Source organism: Dunckerocampus dactyliophorus, chromosome 4 (genome assembly GCF_027744805.1).
Source record: "Dunckerocampus dactyliophorus isolate RoL2022-P2 chromosome 4, RoL_Ddac_1.1, whole genome shotgun sequence".
Taxonomy (NCBI): Eukaryota; Metazoa; Chordata; class Actinopteri; order Syngnathiformes; family Syngnathidae; genus Dunckerocampus; species Dunckerocampus dactyliophorus.
Window position 1 is genome coordinate 14,496,939 of NC_072822.1, and position 18,140 is coordinate 14,515,078.

General features: G+C 41.4%; 1 protein-coding gene across 1 annotated transcript; it reads right to left on the reverse strand.

Moving 5' to 3' along the window:
• Positions 1 to 11,629: 11,629 nt before the first annotated feature.
• Positions 11,630 to 16,862, reverse strand: LOC129180062 (arrestin domain-containing protein 2-like). Its single transcript, XM_054774096.1, has 6 exons — positions 16,571 to 16,862; positions 16,413 to 16,473; positions 16,194 to 16,329; positions 16,010 to 16,100; positions 13,028 to 13,284; positions 11,630 to 12,778 (listed from the first exon to the last, which is right to left on the reverse strand). The coding sequence occupies exons 1-6, from the start codon at positions 16,812 to 16,814 to the stop codon at positions 12,569 to 12,571; spliced, it is 999 nt and encodes a 332-aa protein (XP_054630071.1). The 5' UTR covers positions 16,815 to 16,862; the 3' UTR covers positions 11,630 to 12,568.
• Between the last annotated feature and the right edge of the window lie 1,278 nt (positions 16,863 to 18,140).

Consider the following 18,140-nt stretch of genomic DNA (forward strand, 5'->3'; position numbering starts at 1 on the left):
AGAAACTGACATCAGCTTGAAGCGCACTTTATGAGTGCCTCTGCCAATAACCGAGTATTTGCTTTGGAGCTTCCATACTTTTTATAAGACAAATAAAATCAAAACAAGGTGACATAATTCAACAAAAAGGTAATATGATTCGAGCCATCCCATTGGAGGCGGCAGAAGACTTCAGGGAAGCTACAGCAGCTTGGGAAAAATACATAAGAATAAAAACAAACTGGTAAGTTAATTCAGTGATGTCAAAGGCAAAATGGATTGATTTTTAGTTCTTACAGTGAGAGCGTAAACAGACCGCACAAAATATGGTCCAGAAAATCTTTTTTTTTTTTTTTTTAGGGAGTAAGGTAGACTCCAACTGTATTATAATCTCTGCTCTGAAGTGCTTGTTCATATGAGAATAACAAAAACTCCTGAAGACAATGCAATTTGGATACCGTGTCCACATCACTGCTTGGTCTTATCCAAAAGCATAACTTTAATGCTCTGCACTTGGGATAAGAATTGAATTTGAGTGATGATAGTAATTTGTCTGCTGGGGAAGCATTATCACAATCATTATCTTGAGTGGCACACAAACACACACACACACAAAGCGGAGGTCATATTTGGTCCACTGCATGTAATAATGTATGCACAACAATAAGAGTATTGATCCTACCGTAATCAAATGTTAACAGTGTAAACATACAGTACACCACTTTCTATTTTTAAACATGTGTACAACCTGCAGAGGAGCTATCAATCTCATCAGGGGGAGCTGTTCACTCTCAGCCCTGGAGTAAAACACAGGAGTATCTGCCCACATTCATAAAAGAGAGGGAGGTCCCTAATTCCACAATAGCCTATAGGGCTTCAGGTTCATGTAGGAACCTGTCAGAGGGAAGAAACATGTTTATGAATGAACACTGCCTCTCTGCTCACCCTAGTGATGACTCCTCACTGCTGTGTGATGTGCATCAACACAGCATTGTACTCAGGATGCGTTCATGTTGTGTTGTTGTTGATGCACCTCCCCGTAGTGGATGTATGCACTTATGATAATGTGAATAAACGTTTGCTTGTTGTGGCTACACAAAAGTTCCCCATTGTTTAGGCTGCTTTATGTGATGTTTTGTGCAAAGTGCTCCGAGATGATGGCAATGCTCTGAATGCCAGCGGGCATTAGAAGAGCGAGCGGCCATCTGCCAGCCTTGCGAACTAGCAACCCCACCAGCTGCAGTCGCAAAACGCCCTAGCAAGCAGGACATGCATGCAGCTTCTGACGTCTGCGGCCACACTGCGCTGCGAAGCCCACAAAGAACCGGGAGCGGAAACAACGAGAATGAAGCCCTCAAACGCCGCATAAGGTTCAACTTTTGGCCGTGACGCTGTCCTCCCGTGTACATCGGCTCACTTCGGATGACTGCTTTGTGCGTGTATTTCCCTGCCGCGTGGAAAAAAACACGCCGAAAAGGGACTCATGCAGGGGCACTTTAATATCCCGACATGGCGACGGCAAGAAACGGAAGGGAGCTTTTTACCATTTTGGAAACGAGCGCGGATACAGAAAGTAGTGCGGCGTGCGACGGTCAAGAGTATCCGCTAAATCTTTCAAGCGATGTGAAGTGGTTTGAAATTCCGTATAAAAAGCCAGACTCGGACGAGGAAGACGGAGCGCGGCAGGAGGAGGAGGAGGAAGAAGAGGAGGACGGTGGCGAGGGGGAGAATGGTTCCGCGTGCACGGCAGCGGCCAGCAGCCTTGTGGCCGGGGGAGGCTGCAACATCATTTTGGTGACTGGGAGCAATGGCCTCAAGCACGAAGAGGAGGAGAACTCGGAGGAGTGCTGCACCTCCACTAACTGCTCCGACGCCACCTCGAACGACTCTGACCTCGATTTATCCGATTTGGAGGAAGAGGAGGAGGAGCGCGCCAGCTTTCTCGGCTACAATGAAGACTTGCATGAGGACTGCACGTCTCCGGACTTCTGGGGGGAACCGGACCAGGTGATTGCTATCGAGTCCTTCACTGCTGCCAGCGGCCCTCAGCACTCGCTGGGGGACGACGCCGACACCCGTGACTATTTCCGGATACTCTTCCCAGATTCTCTTTTTGAACACATGGTGGAACAAACAAACAACTACGCCCTCTATCGGCAAAGGAGGAGCGGCAAAACAGACCCACACTGGCACCCGACCCATGCTCGGGAGATGAGAGCCTATGTCGGCCTCAACATCCTCATGGGCATCAATCAGCTGCCAGATACTGGCATGTACTGGGCCAGCGACATTTTCATTGGCAATGCAGGCTTTAAAAAGACGATGACAGCCAGGCGCTTTGAGAAGCTCACCCAGTACCTCCAGCTGTGCGACAGGGAGACGGAGCCCGTGCGAGGCGAGCGTGGCTACGATGGCCTTTTTAAAATCAGGCCTCTCCTGGATGTGCTGGAGAACACCATGTGGGACGCCTACACGCCCAACCGCTGTCTGACCATAGACAAGAGCGCCCTTGTCACAAGAGGGCGTTCCTCGCCCACACACTCCATGCCCTCTAAAGCCCTGAGGAAAGGCTTGAGTGTGTGGATGCTGTGCGACTCGCGCTCGGGCTACTGCCACCGGGCTAAAATCCACGTGGGCCGGCCCAGTGAGGACCAAGCGGTGGTGTTACAGGGGTACCGCGTGGTGACCTCCCTTGTGCGTGGCCTGGAAGGTCAATACCACCACCTCTTCATGGACAGCTTCTTCACCTCTGTGCCGCTCTTCCAGAGACTGCTGAGGGACGGACTTTACGCCTGCGGGCCCACCCAGTCGGGACGCAAAGGTTATCCCGAGGTCCTCCGCCCTCGAAATGTGGGCAAGCTGTCACAGGGGGAGTTCTATCAGTGTCAGCGTGGCAACCTGGTGGCAACAGTGACACGGGATGTCAAGGTCATTAGCTGCCTGTCCACCAACTCTGCACCAGGGATTGTGGGTATCAGTCCAGGGGAACAACATGGCCGTGAGATGGATGGCGAGGGGGACAGCGACAGCATGGAAAGCTCAGGTGTGTCTCTTGGAGTGCCGAGGCCTCTCCCCTTGCTGCTGTACCAAGAGAACATGAGGGGGGTGGACCTGTGCGACCAGCTGAGGGAGTGCTACCAGGTGGGCCGGCCGTGCAGGAAGTGGTGGCGCTACTTCCTGTGGTTCTACGTCAATCTGTGCATCGTCAACGCCTACATCATCCTGAGGGAGAGCAGAGGGGGCGCGCCGCCCGCAGGCTTCAACGGGAAGCAGTTCACACAGCGCCACTTCCGCGTGCGCCTGGCCCAGCAGCTCATCGGAGACTACCAGGGGGCGAGAGGTATGGAGAGGGCCGCCAGGAAGAGGCATGCCGACTCGCCCATTGAGTATGGACATCGCCTGGAGCGCATGTCCGAGCGCTCGCGGCGCTGCAGGAACTGCACCAACAAGGGACTACGCCATGAGAGCGTGTTTGGCTGCAAGATATGCAATGTCCATCTATGCAGAGGCGGCTGCTTCTCTGAGTTTCATAAATGAACTTTTTTTTTTCTCATTCTTTTATACCCTTTCTGTATAATCATCTCGCATCAAGGGATTTTTTTTTTTTTTAATCAAACCATTTTTAATTCCAAAGGTGACCACTACAAGTGCACAATATAGCCACACACTTTAGAGCTAGTTAAGATAGACGTATTAATGCACGCATAACTAGAGACAATGAACTATTTAAATTAGTGTAGAATGTTTTGGCGCATTGCCTTCTGTAACACTGACTGAATTGCCTTGTGTCACTTTTTTACATGTTTAAGGATTTTATATGATGAAAAGGAAACATTTCTGCACTTACTTTAGACCAGGAAGTGTTTACTATGGAAAGTTTATCTGTCTTTTTCCAAAATAAATGCTTCGTTATGATGTACCTAATTGAATGTTCCCTTTCTTGTGCACATGAGGCAAACAACACTACCTTAGTTTGTATTGTATTTTATTTTATTTACATACAATGATTCATCTTTGATTTAAGTGATTAAATCCGTGCTTGTTTGACTAAGTAACTCATGTGCACTCACAGCTTGGAGCAATTAACGACATTTGAAACACACACGCACAATCCTGTCCTGCTAGCAGACCTAGTAAGGCCATTCTGGCACCCAACAGTGTTCCTTCTCAGTGGCAATGCCTGCGCAATATTTGCAAGATGACAGAAAGAAGCTTTTGTACAGAGGATGTGTGTGACGTGATGTACCGTTTGAATGAACTGTAAGACTTGTGTAAAACATATGGGTCAAAACACTACTGTTATGGAAAAAGAGAGCTATATCATACATGATTGCCTTTGCAAAGATAATACTCAGTTTTGATTGGCACTGTCAGAAAGGTATTCATTTAACAATATGCTTTTAGCTTGCAGTGGTGTACAACTGCACTGCATCGTCCTCAGATTTGGTGCCATTCATGTTGCTGAATAACCACAATATGAGAAACACCACTCATCATGATGCAGTGCCGTTTTACGCCACTAGATGTCATTAGATTGTACTTCAGGTCATAAAGTTGTGACTGGTAGGTTATGTTTGTTTAGTTTGTTTGTGTACTTCACCGTTTTAGTATGTTTTATTTCAAGAAAAAAAGCATGTAGAGTTAAGGCCCAAATTATTTATAAAATAGACACATTTGGTGGTAAAGGGAATTTTTTGATGTAATATTTTAATTATTAGTCTTTTGTCTGAAAACGACACAAGAAAGTGGTCAGAATTTGTGTTCGAGATACAAAGGAAAATATTCACAATTTGTGTTTGTTACATTTTGACAATCATTCGTATATTTTAGGAAAAGCAATCCTATGCACCAGCCTGTGGCATAGAACAAGTAAGAACTGTTCTGTCAAAATGTAAAAAAACAATGAAAATTGTATAGTTAATATAGCAGTCCTTTGCCATTTTTTGTCATTTCCATCTGAAAGATACATTTACACTAATTCAAAGATATTTGTTGTTTTAATTTGTTTTATTTTTTGCACATAACCTTTGCAGACCCATGCTTTTTATTGAACAGTGAGATATTAATATATATAATTATATATAAAATATATAAATATGTATTAACATGACGGATATTCTTACGGTGCTATCTGCCAGCACTTTGTGTGTTTTCTCCAGGTGCTCTGGCTTCCTACCACAAAAATGTTAACAACAATTGGAGACACTAAACAAACCAAAAAATGAATGTGAACATTTGTCATTGGGATTGGCTCGAGCTCATCTGCGACACTAATGAGGATAAGTACATTGAAATGGATGGATATCCAGATGTGTTGTGTATTGTTTGTATTTCTGTCGAATCTCAACAAAACAGGTTGTAATTTGCTGCGCTTATACTCAAACTTGAACTCATTTTATCACCAGGCCTGGTCACGGATGACCCAACCTTAAAAGAGGTCTGCACTCTGTTGTTTGAGAGATCTTTCAATGGGATAATATACCTATATAATAATAGGCATAGCTTCTTAAATGCTGCATGCAGGAAAAGCTGCACCTCCCTGCAGTTTCTGCTTTGCGCATTCACACAACACATAAAACCCTCGCCTGCACAACGCTCTGTCCTTCCTCCCTCAGCTATTCCCAGGCTGGGAGCGCGTTAGTCAACTGGACGCCCATCCCGCTGATCTGCGGGAGCCCCGTGGGGAGTTACCATGGCAACGGCGGCTGATGAAGACAGGGAGACGCCAGCGGGCCCACATGGTTGTCATGGTACTAACTCTGGCTATACGGAGGAGGGAGGTGCCAGAAGCTACCCTTTCTGTGGGTAGCCTTTCTGTGTGCGTGCGTGTGTGTGCGTGTGCGTGTGTGTGTGAGTGTGTAGATGACCGCCTCCACATTGTACACAGAATTAGACTAGTTAGCAGGCAGGCTCTCGTCATACTGCAGAGCTGCACTGGACTGCCACTGTACTTCCAAAGACCTTGTCATGCAGGCGTAGAATTTAATTATGAGAGAAATATGTCACACGTCACATAATGGTGGTGACAAAGGAAGCAATGGCCAAAGGTGACCTCAATATGCACATATAAACCTGCTCTATATCACATTGGAACCCCGTATGTTGTATTTTTACCACATGCTGGTTCTTTCTTTGGTTGGTTTGTCACCTAAAATCATTATACTGTCAGAGTCATCATGTAATTACCATAACTGGAGCAAGAAAATCACTTAAATGGCTGTTTGACATTTCATGTTCTTTTCATAAGCAATATTTTGAAATGTAGTACTTCTGAACGCGCTCAAGTGACACGAGTCAGTTGGTGCTTGACAGGTTTTACATTAGCAATGCAGACAGGACCACCAGCGTGTGCTCTGTTACATTAAGTTGAGACATGACAGGCCCCCCCTTTTTTTTTGGTTTTCATAGAGCATAAAAAACCTGTTTACGACCTTCTAACTTAAACATTATTAGAGCCCTTCAGACATGAAATAGCACCCCAATAGTCACCTTTACACTCATATTACCCAATATAGTAGACATAATAAAAGTAAATAAGCCATTTAAGACATAAATAAGACTTGTGTTTGTTACTGCAAATGTGTTCCCTAGGGAACCTGAAACAGAGGCGGACAGGAAGTAATGTCGGAGGTTTACAGTTGAGTTTCAGCTTTGCATGGATAACCGGCCACAAATGTAGCCATGTTTGTATTAGGGATTATTGTGCCTGTTGTGTGATAATTACCTTGCAATAAAAGTCTGGTGCTAGTGTGTCACACCGAACATTACAGTAACACTACTGACACCGAGCGATACTTAGTCATCAACGTCTTTGAATGCATCTTCTGAATGCCTTATATTTGTATCGTAGTTCATTTAGCCATTTATGATGCTTGAAAATGCTCAACTTGGGCAAAAAAATATGTATCATTTTTTTAAGTGCTCATGACACCAAAACAGTTTGCAAAAACAAAAAAAAAATGAAAGTACTCACTTATTAAAACATTATTTTTAGATAAATAAACAACTATGAAATAGGAGTGAAATGAAGCGGATATTTGACACGATTTTGACACGCTCCCCACATCCTTTCAGCAGTCACGACAGCCATGGAGGCACAGCAGAGCGAGGAAAGAGAGCTATTTTCTGACACCGCACTGTGCTTCAGTAATTGAAGACTTTTTTGAAATAGAAGAAAATGAAGGAGTGTTTGAGGGAGCGTTGGGTATCGGACCATAGAGATTTGAGCTACATCTTGACGAGCAAGAGAGCACAGATTCTGACGAATCTGAAGACCGGGCAGCCAATAACGATGGTCAAGGCCATGTGAATGTGTCTACACCAGCTGACAGTGGGAGACTGTGATGATATAACACAGAAAAACACATAAATAATGAGAAGAATGTTGCTTTGCTGGCAGTGGTTGCCATGGAGATATTACGCAAACTACGCTACCTTGTATGTTAGCATTGAAATTTGACAGGAAAACATATTATTCTAAGATTGGTAGAATATAGCTAGCACAAAAATGTGGATTTACTTATTGTCACCTTGTCGAATGTCTCGTGGGTTTTTGGCACCCTCCGCCAATACACACTCAGTCCCAAACTTATCAAAACAATTGTCCTCAAAGTGTGCCGAGCACAATATTGACGAATCAGACGGTGTCAATTGTGTTTGCGTTCGTTGCACTTGCCTGGTCCATTTATCGCGGCTAATTGGGCCTTTTGGAAAGGTGAACAAGTTAACTCCTCCTGCTCGAGTGTTTGAGCAAAAGCCTGCCACACAACGCTCTGGCATAATATGAAAAGTATGTATAACAACAACAGAGATTCAACAAAAAATGCACCACCACAACACAAACACAACTGAGGGGGCATCCCGGGTGTGATGTCACGTCTGCATTCCGCTCCAGTTCCGGAAACATACTGTTTTTATTGATGAAACCTTTACACAATCGACATTTGACCCCACACCTAACATAGGAAATACACCTTTCAATGTAATTTTCACTGCAAAAATAATAAGATTAACATGTGTTTTGGTGTCACGAGCACTTTAACTATGCATATATTTTGACTAACAACAGGCTGTATTCAACCACAAAACAGCATGAACAGCTGACTTTTTGGGTTTCACGCGGGAGGTGTCAGCAAAGTTACCACACGGATAACTGGCTTGTGGCGGCCAAGCGTTCATAGCGACGTCGCTTTGTGATCCTTTGATGTCGGCTCTTCCTATCATTGTGAAGCAGATAGTTTAGTCACTAAAAGGGAGCATGAGCTGGGTTAGACCGTCGTGAGACTGGTTAGTTTTACCCTACTAATGATGTGTTGTTGCAATAGTAATCTGAATATGAATATATTTTTTAAATACTGTGATAGAGTGAAGCCGTGAAATTGGAACTGTGATGTGGCGAGTGATGATGTCTGTGTGTGTGTGTGTATACAGTATATACAAATACCTCTCGCGCAATACCCCCATGCGCCGCATATGATGAACGCCCACGCCCCTGTGAGTGTGTGTGAAAGAGAGAGAGCGAGTTATACACACAAGCAATGAGTTGATGCAAGAGTGTGTCTGTATGTGGTGTCCTAAGACCACGACAAGTCGGGCACATCAAAAGCGAAACAGCAAAAGTGTTGGGAATGCATTCATCATTTATTCAGGTGGTTATGTGCACGTTGAAACACTTTCAACGAGGATGTCACTCCATAAAGGGCAGAAGTCACCATAACGTGTATCACCTGTAGTTAGTGTTGGTTGTCTTCCTAAAAAAATTCCACTGTCGCATTCCAGTCACTGCACTTGCAAAGTGCGTAACAGCAATGTGTCACTTTGACAAACCTGAAACATGCACATCCCACAGATCTCTTTGGGTTTTTTTTTCAGTTTCGGGTTTGGATGAATTCAACATTACAATAAAATTAAACAAAAATTCCCTTTTGAATTTTCAATTGAGAAATTTCTCAATTTCCAAATGAAAAAAAATGCCACTGTCACATTCCAGTGACTCCGAAATCGGTACTTTTGAAACGGTGCCGGTGCTTAAACTGTGCCTGAACAGACATTTACAAAAAGGGAAATAGTAATACGTATACTGAAATTTGAGATATAATACTTAACATAATCAAAATAAAAACTTGACTTTTTCTGTTGCCCAAAACAGCAATCTTGACCCTGATTTTAGTTTTTAAAACTATCTTAGAGTTCCACTTTTTATAGTGCATTCAAGGCAGTGAGTGACAAAACAGTTTGGGACTCAGAAGAACCAATTAGGTGACAATTTGACCTGCCTTCCAGTATCTGCTGTTTTTTTTACAAACAAGGACTGGCATATGATGTATGCTTTGTCAGTACATGGTGATGTTTTGAAAGCAGTAATAAAAATGGATTCTGTATATGTACATTAATACTGTATTTTTCTTCAAACAATAAGTTTATGTAACAATATCGGCATGAAATGCAGCACATCTATGTGATTTCAATGGTGAACACACAATGGCACCAAACCTAGATTGGTTTGGTTTGTTTGTTAAGTCATCTACATATCAAAGAACAACTACAAACCCATGCTTACAGACAACCACAGTGGATCCCACTGGACATTCTCCATTATGTTCTAACGGTGGTGTGCAGTGACGGCCAACAAGGCCTTTTCGGATGGCCTAAACACTATCAGAAGCACTGACATACAACTTCAGTTCTAGTAAAGTGTATTAATTTATCCAACACTCAGTTATTTTCATTTTATAGCATGCTTCTTGGCTGTGTATGTTAGAATTTTTTGGGGGCCAATCAGATTTCAGCTTCTATGTGTTACCATATTAATCTAATCTGACCAGGGCCTTCTGAATCAGCAGTGCTGGTCACACTATTAGCAATGGGGCTGTTTTTTTAGACAATCAGACTTAATATTGGCCTCTCAGGTGTATTTTATTTACTGTGTAAGGCTTTATATTTTTGTCATGTTATGAGGTACATGTTGATGTTGAACTGCTCCAGGTGATGTTGTAGTGAAGATGTTTGAAGTTGTATGAAGCCTTAGAGGCTATCCACATGGAAATGGTTTCTGGTCAAAACCGCAAAATATTTTTATCGTTTCAGCCGATCATCCACACAGAAATGGCGTTCTGCGTGACCTGAATTTGTGACCTGTATTTTTTGAAAAGCACATGAGAACGACAACGTCAAGCTACTTACAATAGGCCGTGGTCAACCACAAAACAGCCATCATTTACTAATTAATTCAGTTGTGAAAAAACGCAAGAATGACCGCGATGTTCGAACCGCGACGGAGCGACGGACGACTGTATTCAAAATTAAGGGGACTTATTATTTATTTATTATTAGGTATACTGTATTGGTTGGAGACCCTGGCATGGCACTTTTTATTATCATTTTTTTTCATTCCGTGTCTGGCCAGTTAACGAGGGTATTGTGCGAAAGTGGCTGAACAAACCCAGGCTTTGTGCTCAAGATGCAACTCAACAAAACCTAAATTCCGCAAACAGAATTGAACGGTACTTTGACGGTGGTTATCAGCTTACTTTGTCAAATCCGGTTTTTGGCTTTGTGCTAACTGCGCATGAAAGAGGGCGTTTGATGTGACGTTATTCTACATCCGCTGAAAAGTAAAGCAATCCCAGCCAGTCTATTTTATACAAGATGAGCAAGTCATTATTATTATGGAGCGTTATGAGGAGTTCCCAAAAGATTATGACTGCTTAAAGCAACACGGTCACCGCCAACAGAGCAAGGAAGGACTGGTGGCATGGCAGCATGCAGTGTGTGAATGTACAAGCTAACACTGATTATTACACTAACTATACTCTACTAGCCTTTACATTTATCAACGCGCAACATTGCACAAACGTCGACATATTAACACTTATCCATTTAAAAAATAAAATACATTGGAGCAGCACCTTTCTTTTTTCATGTTATATTTTCATGAAATATATTTTCAAATGCTTTATCTTGTTGTCACCACTAGATAGCAGTGTTTTGTGTGTGACGTGTTTTGTGGCGACCTTTTTCATTTTTTTCTTGTACAATTTTTTCCTTGCTATAATAAAACTCTTATAAATAATATTGCAGTTGATTGATGCCTCTGAGTGTTTATTCCGCCAGCAAATATAATAACAGGCTGAGTACTCACGCAAGGACTCCTGTGACATTTACATCTGCTGACATTGACCTAATTATTAATATTTCATATTGGATTTTATTCCTGGTGCTCACCTAAAAAAGTGAGCATATCTAGCGTATTCCCTCGGCTGAAAATCTATCTAGTTTATAGATGGATAACATCATTAGGGAAGGCTCTTTTTTTCAGATTTTTTTCTCCATGTCCTCTCGGGAACCTTGTAGGTTCTCAAAATAATGACGCCATCTCCGAATTAGTTAAACAGTGAAACAGTGGCACTTTCATAGACGATTTCAAGGTCCCGACCAGGTTGTGTCCAGTTACGTGTAAACCTAATTTTTAATCACTTCACTGGTGATTACTTTCATTGAATCTAAAAGGATGCAAGTCCAAACGAGTAATTTATTTCAGATTTTCAAAACAACATACAACAATAATAATGATAATAACATCTGCAAAAATATTGTTGCTGTTGCTGCGTGGGCCACAAACCACGAGCTGCTCTTAGACATTTTCACCTTTATAAATGTAACAATATAAATAGAGTACAAAGATTTGCTTTAAATTGTCCTTGGCCAGGAATCCTTTGAGTGTATGCAGACAATAATATTGCCACCTTGGTGGACAACAAATTACAAATAAATACAAAAAAAAAATTCTAAAATACAACATAAATACTCTTACCACAAAATAAACATTCTATAAATAAGCGAATAAAAAATAATAACAATATGATCATAAATGATTTATTTTACTTTTACATAACCAGGTAAACCTCACTGAGATTAAACATCTCAATGAGGTTTAACGACGAGTGACCTGGCCAAGACGGCAGCATAACACAAAGTTTCTGACAAGGCAATCTAGACACAACAGTTTCACGAATTTAAAAACAGTACCATCGGCCAAGCCTGTTCATTTCACATTCCTTTAAAATACCCTTAAATACTCGTAACAACTTCAGATAAGTTTAAGTCATTTTTTTGCAGGTCATTCCAAGCAAAAGGGGCAGCGTACTGGAATTCAGCCAACTGTTCTGACTCCAGGAACCACCATCAGTACGTTTTTCTGAGAGCGCAGAGCATACTGTTGTTGGCATTTATGTATTTGATAAACACAACAATCAACGGATCAACAATACAACAACTTATTTGTTATCATTTGTAGTAATATAAATTGTGAATCAATGTGAGATCATTGTAAAAAGGACTTTTGCTATCGTTTTTTTAAAAGAATTTTTTCCCCCCATTTTTTGGCGCTTATAGCAGGCCACGGCGCTTTAAGCATTTGCTTATAATGCCTAATGGGCCAGCTGGCTCTGAATGAACACGACTGTTAGCTAGTAGAAAGAGTATGTACAGTACATACTGTATCGGCCATGATACTCCTGTTCTGTGATGCCGACTGTATGATGAAAACCCTTAAAACACGGTGGTATGGACAGAATAATCTCGTTTGCACTCATCCATCAGAAAGGTACATCTCTTTTTCCATTTCTTTGAAGTCAATGGGGTTGTCTATAGATCGGGACTTTTTTTTTGGTTGTTCTCCATGAAATGCAAGGTCAAGAGCATTCAGTGATTGTTGTTGTTGTGAGGCAATACTGTCGGACAGGACAAATAATGGAAGCTTGACTTTTGTGACGTTTGTCCCCATCATATCCAGACTGACCTGTGAAAAACATGCTTTGTTATTTTAGGGCGTGGCGCACCTTATTAACATTGAGTAGCTTGTGACATACAACTGTTTATTTCATTGTGCGTACAAATTTATTATTGTTATTTTTTAACAAATATTTAATGATACCGCTGTTCATACAATAAAAGAAGGCACAAGGAAAAAAATACAAGTCTTTTTATATGACAATTATTCTTCCAATAGCACAGTAGGTGAAATAGAGACACGTATTGTCTGGTTTACCTTCAGGATGTACTCATTGTTGAGTTCTGGTCTGATGGAGATGGAAGGAGGTATCCCTCTGGGGATGGTGATCACCTTGGTCACAGTCTTTCTACTGTGGGCGGCAACTGGCTTGGCTTTTTTCTCAAGAATAGGAAACACGTAAATTATCCTTTGACCTGGGAAAGCCCAATTTTGCTTCCAGTACAGTACGTATGTGGGCTTCACTGAATGACTTGACTTGTTGTTGATTTCAGCTGTGACTTGGAGAGCCTCACCTAGGATGAGGAAATAGATTGTTTAGAATGAACATTTTCCAAAAGAAATAATAGAAATATATGTTTTTCTGTTTTTTAGATTAAATATCACCATCGTAAAACGTTTAAATAGAGTCCAGGTAATATTTTAGATAACATTTCAGCACATTTTATAATCATGTTGTTGCAAAAATAAGTTATACAACTGTTATCTAAGAACTAGATGGTCCTATATAACTCACATTTTTTGAAAAACGTTGGTTCTAAGAGTTAGGGTGAAGAGTACCGTCATCCGGGAGGAGCGCAGAGTAGAGCAGCTGCTCCTTCACACCACGGGGAGCCATTTGAGGTGGCTCAGGCATCTAGTCTGGATGCCTCCTGGACGCCTCCTTCGTAAGGTGTTCCGTTCCAGGCATGCCCAACCAGGAGGAGGACCCGGGGCAGACCTAGGACACGCTGGAGGGATTATGTCTCACAGCTGGCCTGGGAACGCCTCAGTACTCTACTACTCTACTAAGTACTACTTGTGGTTGACTATGACCTATTATTAGACAAGTTACATGTAGTATTCTGATCACTAAGCGTCAGTAACGTTACATTACATTACATGGAGTCAGCCATGGCATGTCCAACATGATAGAATGAAACAAGTTCTCCTCCCGTTACGGGTGGAAGTGGTAGTTTTCTGGCTTCTTACCTTATTCTTTTTCCCCACTCTGTTTGAAATACTTTCATAAGTTTACAATAAGTAAATTGGAGAGGCTATTTAGCTTGGTAGATTGCCATGCTAGCGGTGGGTGTCTCCTATGTCCCTGCAGTGATCCCCTAGCCTGTGCATTAGCGATGTGGTGTAAACAAAGAATAAGACTGCAGGGATGTTATTCAATGTCTACAGGGCTCTAATAATGTTAAAAACTGTATTTAAAAAGTCATAAACAGGTTTTCTATGCTGTAACTACAAACATATTCCGTTTTTATAATATTGAATTCTACTTTGTGGAAATTAATTTATTGTAGTCGGGCCTGGAACCAATTAAACGCGATAAACGAAGGACGACTGTACCTGGGGAAAACCCATGCACGCATGGGGAGAACATTAAAACTCCACATAGAGACGACCAAATGCAGATTTGCTTCTATTTAGGTGTATTAATGCAATTTCGCTTTGTGGATTATTTCTATTTCTATTGTGCAAGGTGGCTGCTGATATTAATTATGTGCAAGAGCAGCATTACATAATTAACTCATTCAATCCCAGCCACTTCAAAAGAAAAAACCCTTCAGTATCGGCACACAGAATATTGTGTTCTATGGCTATACTCCCACTCCCATCTTTCATCGGAAAAAAAAGTTTGTTTTTACCTTTTTTTGTTCTTTAGTAATCAGCAGTAGAACATAGGTAAGTTTCAGGAAAATATCAGTTCCCGACTAGAAAAGGGAGAAAAATTTCAAGCATAACTTTCACTTTGACACAAATATTTTTTTGCTTTTGTGACAGCTCAAATGTCTAAGCAACTATACCAACATAAACAACACAAAAAAGGGGTTGTTTTGCATCAAAATAACAATTTATTTACAAATATTACACCATAAACTATTTACAGTTTTGACATTTGGAACTGAACTATGTGTGTACATGTGTGTGCATGCGTGTGCGCGTGTGCACCTATTAAAATTTCCCTACAATGCGTGTCACTGCGCAATAAGTACCCGGAACACAATCGGTCCCGTGCATGCGCAAGAACTCTGTCATTCCTCCTTTAGCTAATTTTAAGACAGCGACGTCACGTGCTGTGGCACATGCCTAACATGTGACAGCCAAAAAATAGGCCGACCGGCTGTAGATGCGTTCTGCACGTGCGCAGAACCCAGTTGAACCGATTGCATTCCGAGTAATGTATTGCGCAGTGACAATGCGTACCCTTCTGCACACTACACTCCACGCTCTCTCACTTCCTCCTTCCTGTCATGTGTGATTTGTCAGTTAACATGAGCCCTGCCGAGCTCTTATCAAATGCACTACTGCCACCTTGTGGCCGCTTTTATGGCTTAAAAGTGTTACTGCATTAGTGGAGTGTTGCATTACCACCTCTCTTTGCCTCTTGAGCAACAAAACGTAAAAGGCGTATAAATACGTCTTTGGTATTGAATGAGTTAAGCATGAATTAAATAATATGTTTTTGCTATGCACATTAATGTAGTTGTTTATTAACAAAAGTGCTGTGGGTTTGACTGTTTCTAGTCGATGTATTTTATTTCGATTATGCAATGTGTCTGTTATCATTAAGATCTGCGAGCGGCGATTGCATTTCACTCATTCTACGACTATGTCACGTTGCGTGTGTGCACGTGCATGCAATAGTGCCGTGCCCTGTTACACCTCTTCCAATTGTGCCAAATGAGAGGAAGTGTTCCCAATCCGAGCACTGAGTTCTTACTTCATAACTTTTGACCCATGTGGAAATCTCGACGACGGCAGACCAACGGTTATGGATCCAAAGTATCTCCTGGAATGTGTACATCGTTCTGCAATATGTTTATCATCTTATCTAAGTTTATAATCGCAGATAACCTTTTGAAAACAACAACAACAACAACAAAAAAAACACACATAAAGACAAAGCAACACATGCAGACTCAAGTGACCAAAACAATACTATAATACTATACATACTGTATGTCTATGTGCATGGCATTGTTGTATATGTTTGTGTGTATACATATGTGTGGATACTGTATGTATTACCTGGCTTGTATGACATTCTTTGGGTGTAAACATCCATTGTTACTGTTCCAGAACCCAAGACTTTTTTTTGGATGTGAACATACTGAGGTTCCTGCAAGAACACAATTTCAATCACTGTAGTCTTCTCCTAAGAGGCTATTTATTGATATTAATGTTCATTGATCATAAGAACAAAAAATGTCACCATGGGTGGAGGGATGTCCATGCTTTCTTTTGGAAAAAATATGAAGTAAGTTTCAACAGTTCTTTCTCGCTTCATTGGCTGTTTGAGCTTCGCCTTTAACTTATACTGAACCCAGTGTGGAGAAGCTGTTATTTCTCTGTGAAGAACAGCGACAACAACAAATAAACATTTAAATGAAAGAAACAAAGGTGAAGACTCGAGACAAAGAAAATCAAATACCTGTCAGGAGTCTTGAAAGAAAAGGGAAATACATGTCTTCCTTCACCAATAATTTGGGGACCTGAAAAAAATGGTGACTTATAAGTATCAGCATCGTTATCCAAAGTCACTAAAGTAAGAACGAAGTCACACCAATCTCTGGCTGTCTTATACATTACCCGTTTTCAAGATGTCTTGTTTGACATTGTAAAATGTCTCCTTTGATGGGTAGTTGGTGTAAAAATTAGAGTCATGTGTTGACAAATCAAATCTTTCCTTTCCTTTCGCAAAAAAAGTTATTGATTGGATTTCACTTTCCATCAAGGCCTCCACGAAGATTCTCCCATTGATGGTATCTCCATCTGTGAAGCTATGTTGCACATCTAAGGCATCATATTCAATAAAGAATGCTGTGATGGGCATTTTTAAGACAAGAGTAGGTAAAAAGCTCTGAAGAGTCACGATGGCGTGGTTGAGTGAGTGAGTGAGCTGAGCCTTTTCTTGAGCATGTAAACCTGTTTAAAGTCACAGCAACGTGGTCTATTAAATCCATTCTCTGTAAAATTCCACCCGCTTTGTTTGTTTGAACTGTAAATTTCCATTAAGGGCGGGGTTTAAAGATTCATACGGTGGATTGGGAGTACTGTAATGTCAGAGACTGAAAGTGAAAGTGTCTGAGAAGGAGTTTGATCGCACTTGCACCTGACTCTAAAATTCCACAAACCTTATCTTAGCCCTCATGTTATCCTTAGGGTCAATATGACCCCATTCAGTTCTTGTCATTCAAAAAATATTTGCCTTTTTTAATATTTTCCTTCATATTTCTTGACTTTTCCTGATTTCCATCCATCCATCCGTTTTCTATGCCGCTCGTCCTCACTCGGGTCGCAGGGGTACGCTGTTTTCCTAATTTGATGGGTACAATTTATTAAGCATAAAATGATCATGATGATATTATCCAGTCCTCCCTTTAATTTGTAGATTTTGCAGTTCTTGGCGATGTTAGTGTTGCGTTTTGTCACATGCTCATTGATCCTTTCAGCTTGCTTTTCTGTTTCAGCAATGCCAATTCCAAACATTAGAATGCATGTTGACGTCCACGTCCAGCTCGTTTGATTGCAGAAAGATGGCCACCTGTTGCACTGTTGAAGTAACATCAACTTGTTACCGGTCATTAGGTGCCCTGACATAGGCCCATAGGCGTGGATGTGATATAATATGATCCTTTTTATCATTTTGCTTCTTTAAAGCATCCACCAATTTCTTTATAAAGTGATACATTTTCATTCCTCAATTCCTTAATGTTGTTTATTCATTCCTCAATTCCTCATGCTGTTTATTTATTTTGTTGTTAGCTCCTTGCTATTTTCAGAGCTCTCCTTCCTCATGTCATTAATCTCCTTGCAAACTTCTGGGTTCATTTCGTTAATCTCCTTACGAATTGCACTGGAAACGTAAAAGATTAATGAACGTGATTAGATTACATTACCATCTCTCAAGATGTCTTGCCTGACAGTATAATACTTCTCACTTGCATGGCGGTGCCAAATACACAGACACGGGGCATTGTCGTATCCTTCAACTTCTGTCCAACTAACCTCTTCCCTTCCTTTTCCAATCAGAGGTAGTGATTTGAGTTCAGTCTTTTTCGAGACCTGCAAAGTAATTCTTCCGTTCATGGTATCTCCATTTGTGAAGAAGTTTTGGCTGTTGATGGAATCATATTCAATATAGAACTCTGTGATGGTC

Bases quoted from the DNA above. Each gene is read 5' to 3' on its own strand.
- LOC129180062 (XM_054774096.1), bottom strand. From the start codon at position 16,814: ATGCCCATCACAGCATTCTTTATTGAATATGATGCCTTAGATGTGCAA. The intron at 16,330-16,412 runs GTATTTGATTTT...TGTTCTTCACAG, and splicing joins TCTTTCAAGACTCCTGACAG to AGAAATAACAGCTTCTCCAC. The intron at 12,779-13,027 runs GTAAACCAGACA...TGTTTTTCACAG, and splicing joins ACAATGAGTACATCCTGAAG to GTCAGTCTGGATATGATGGG.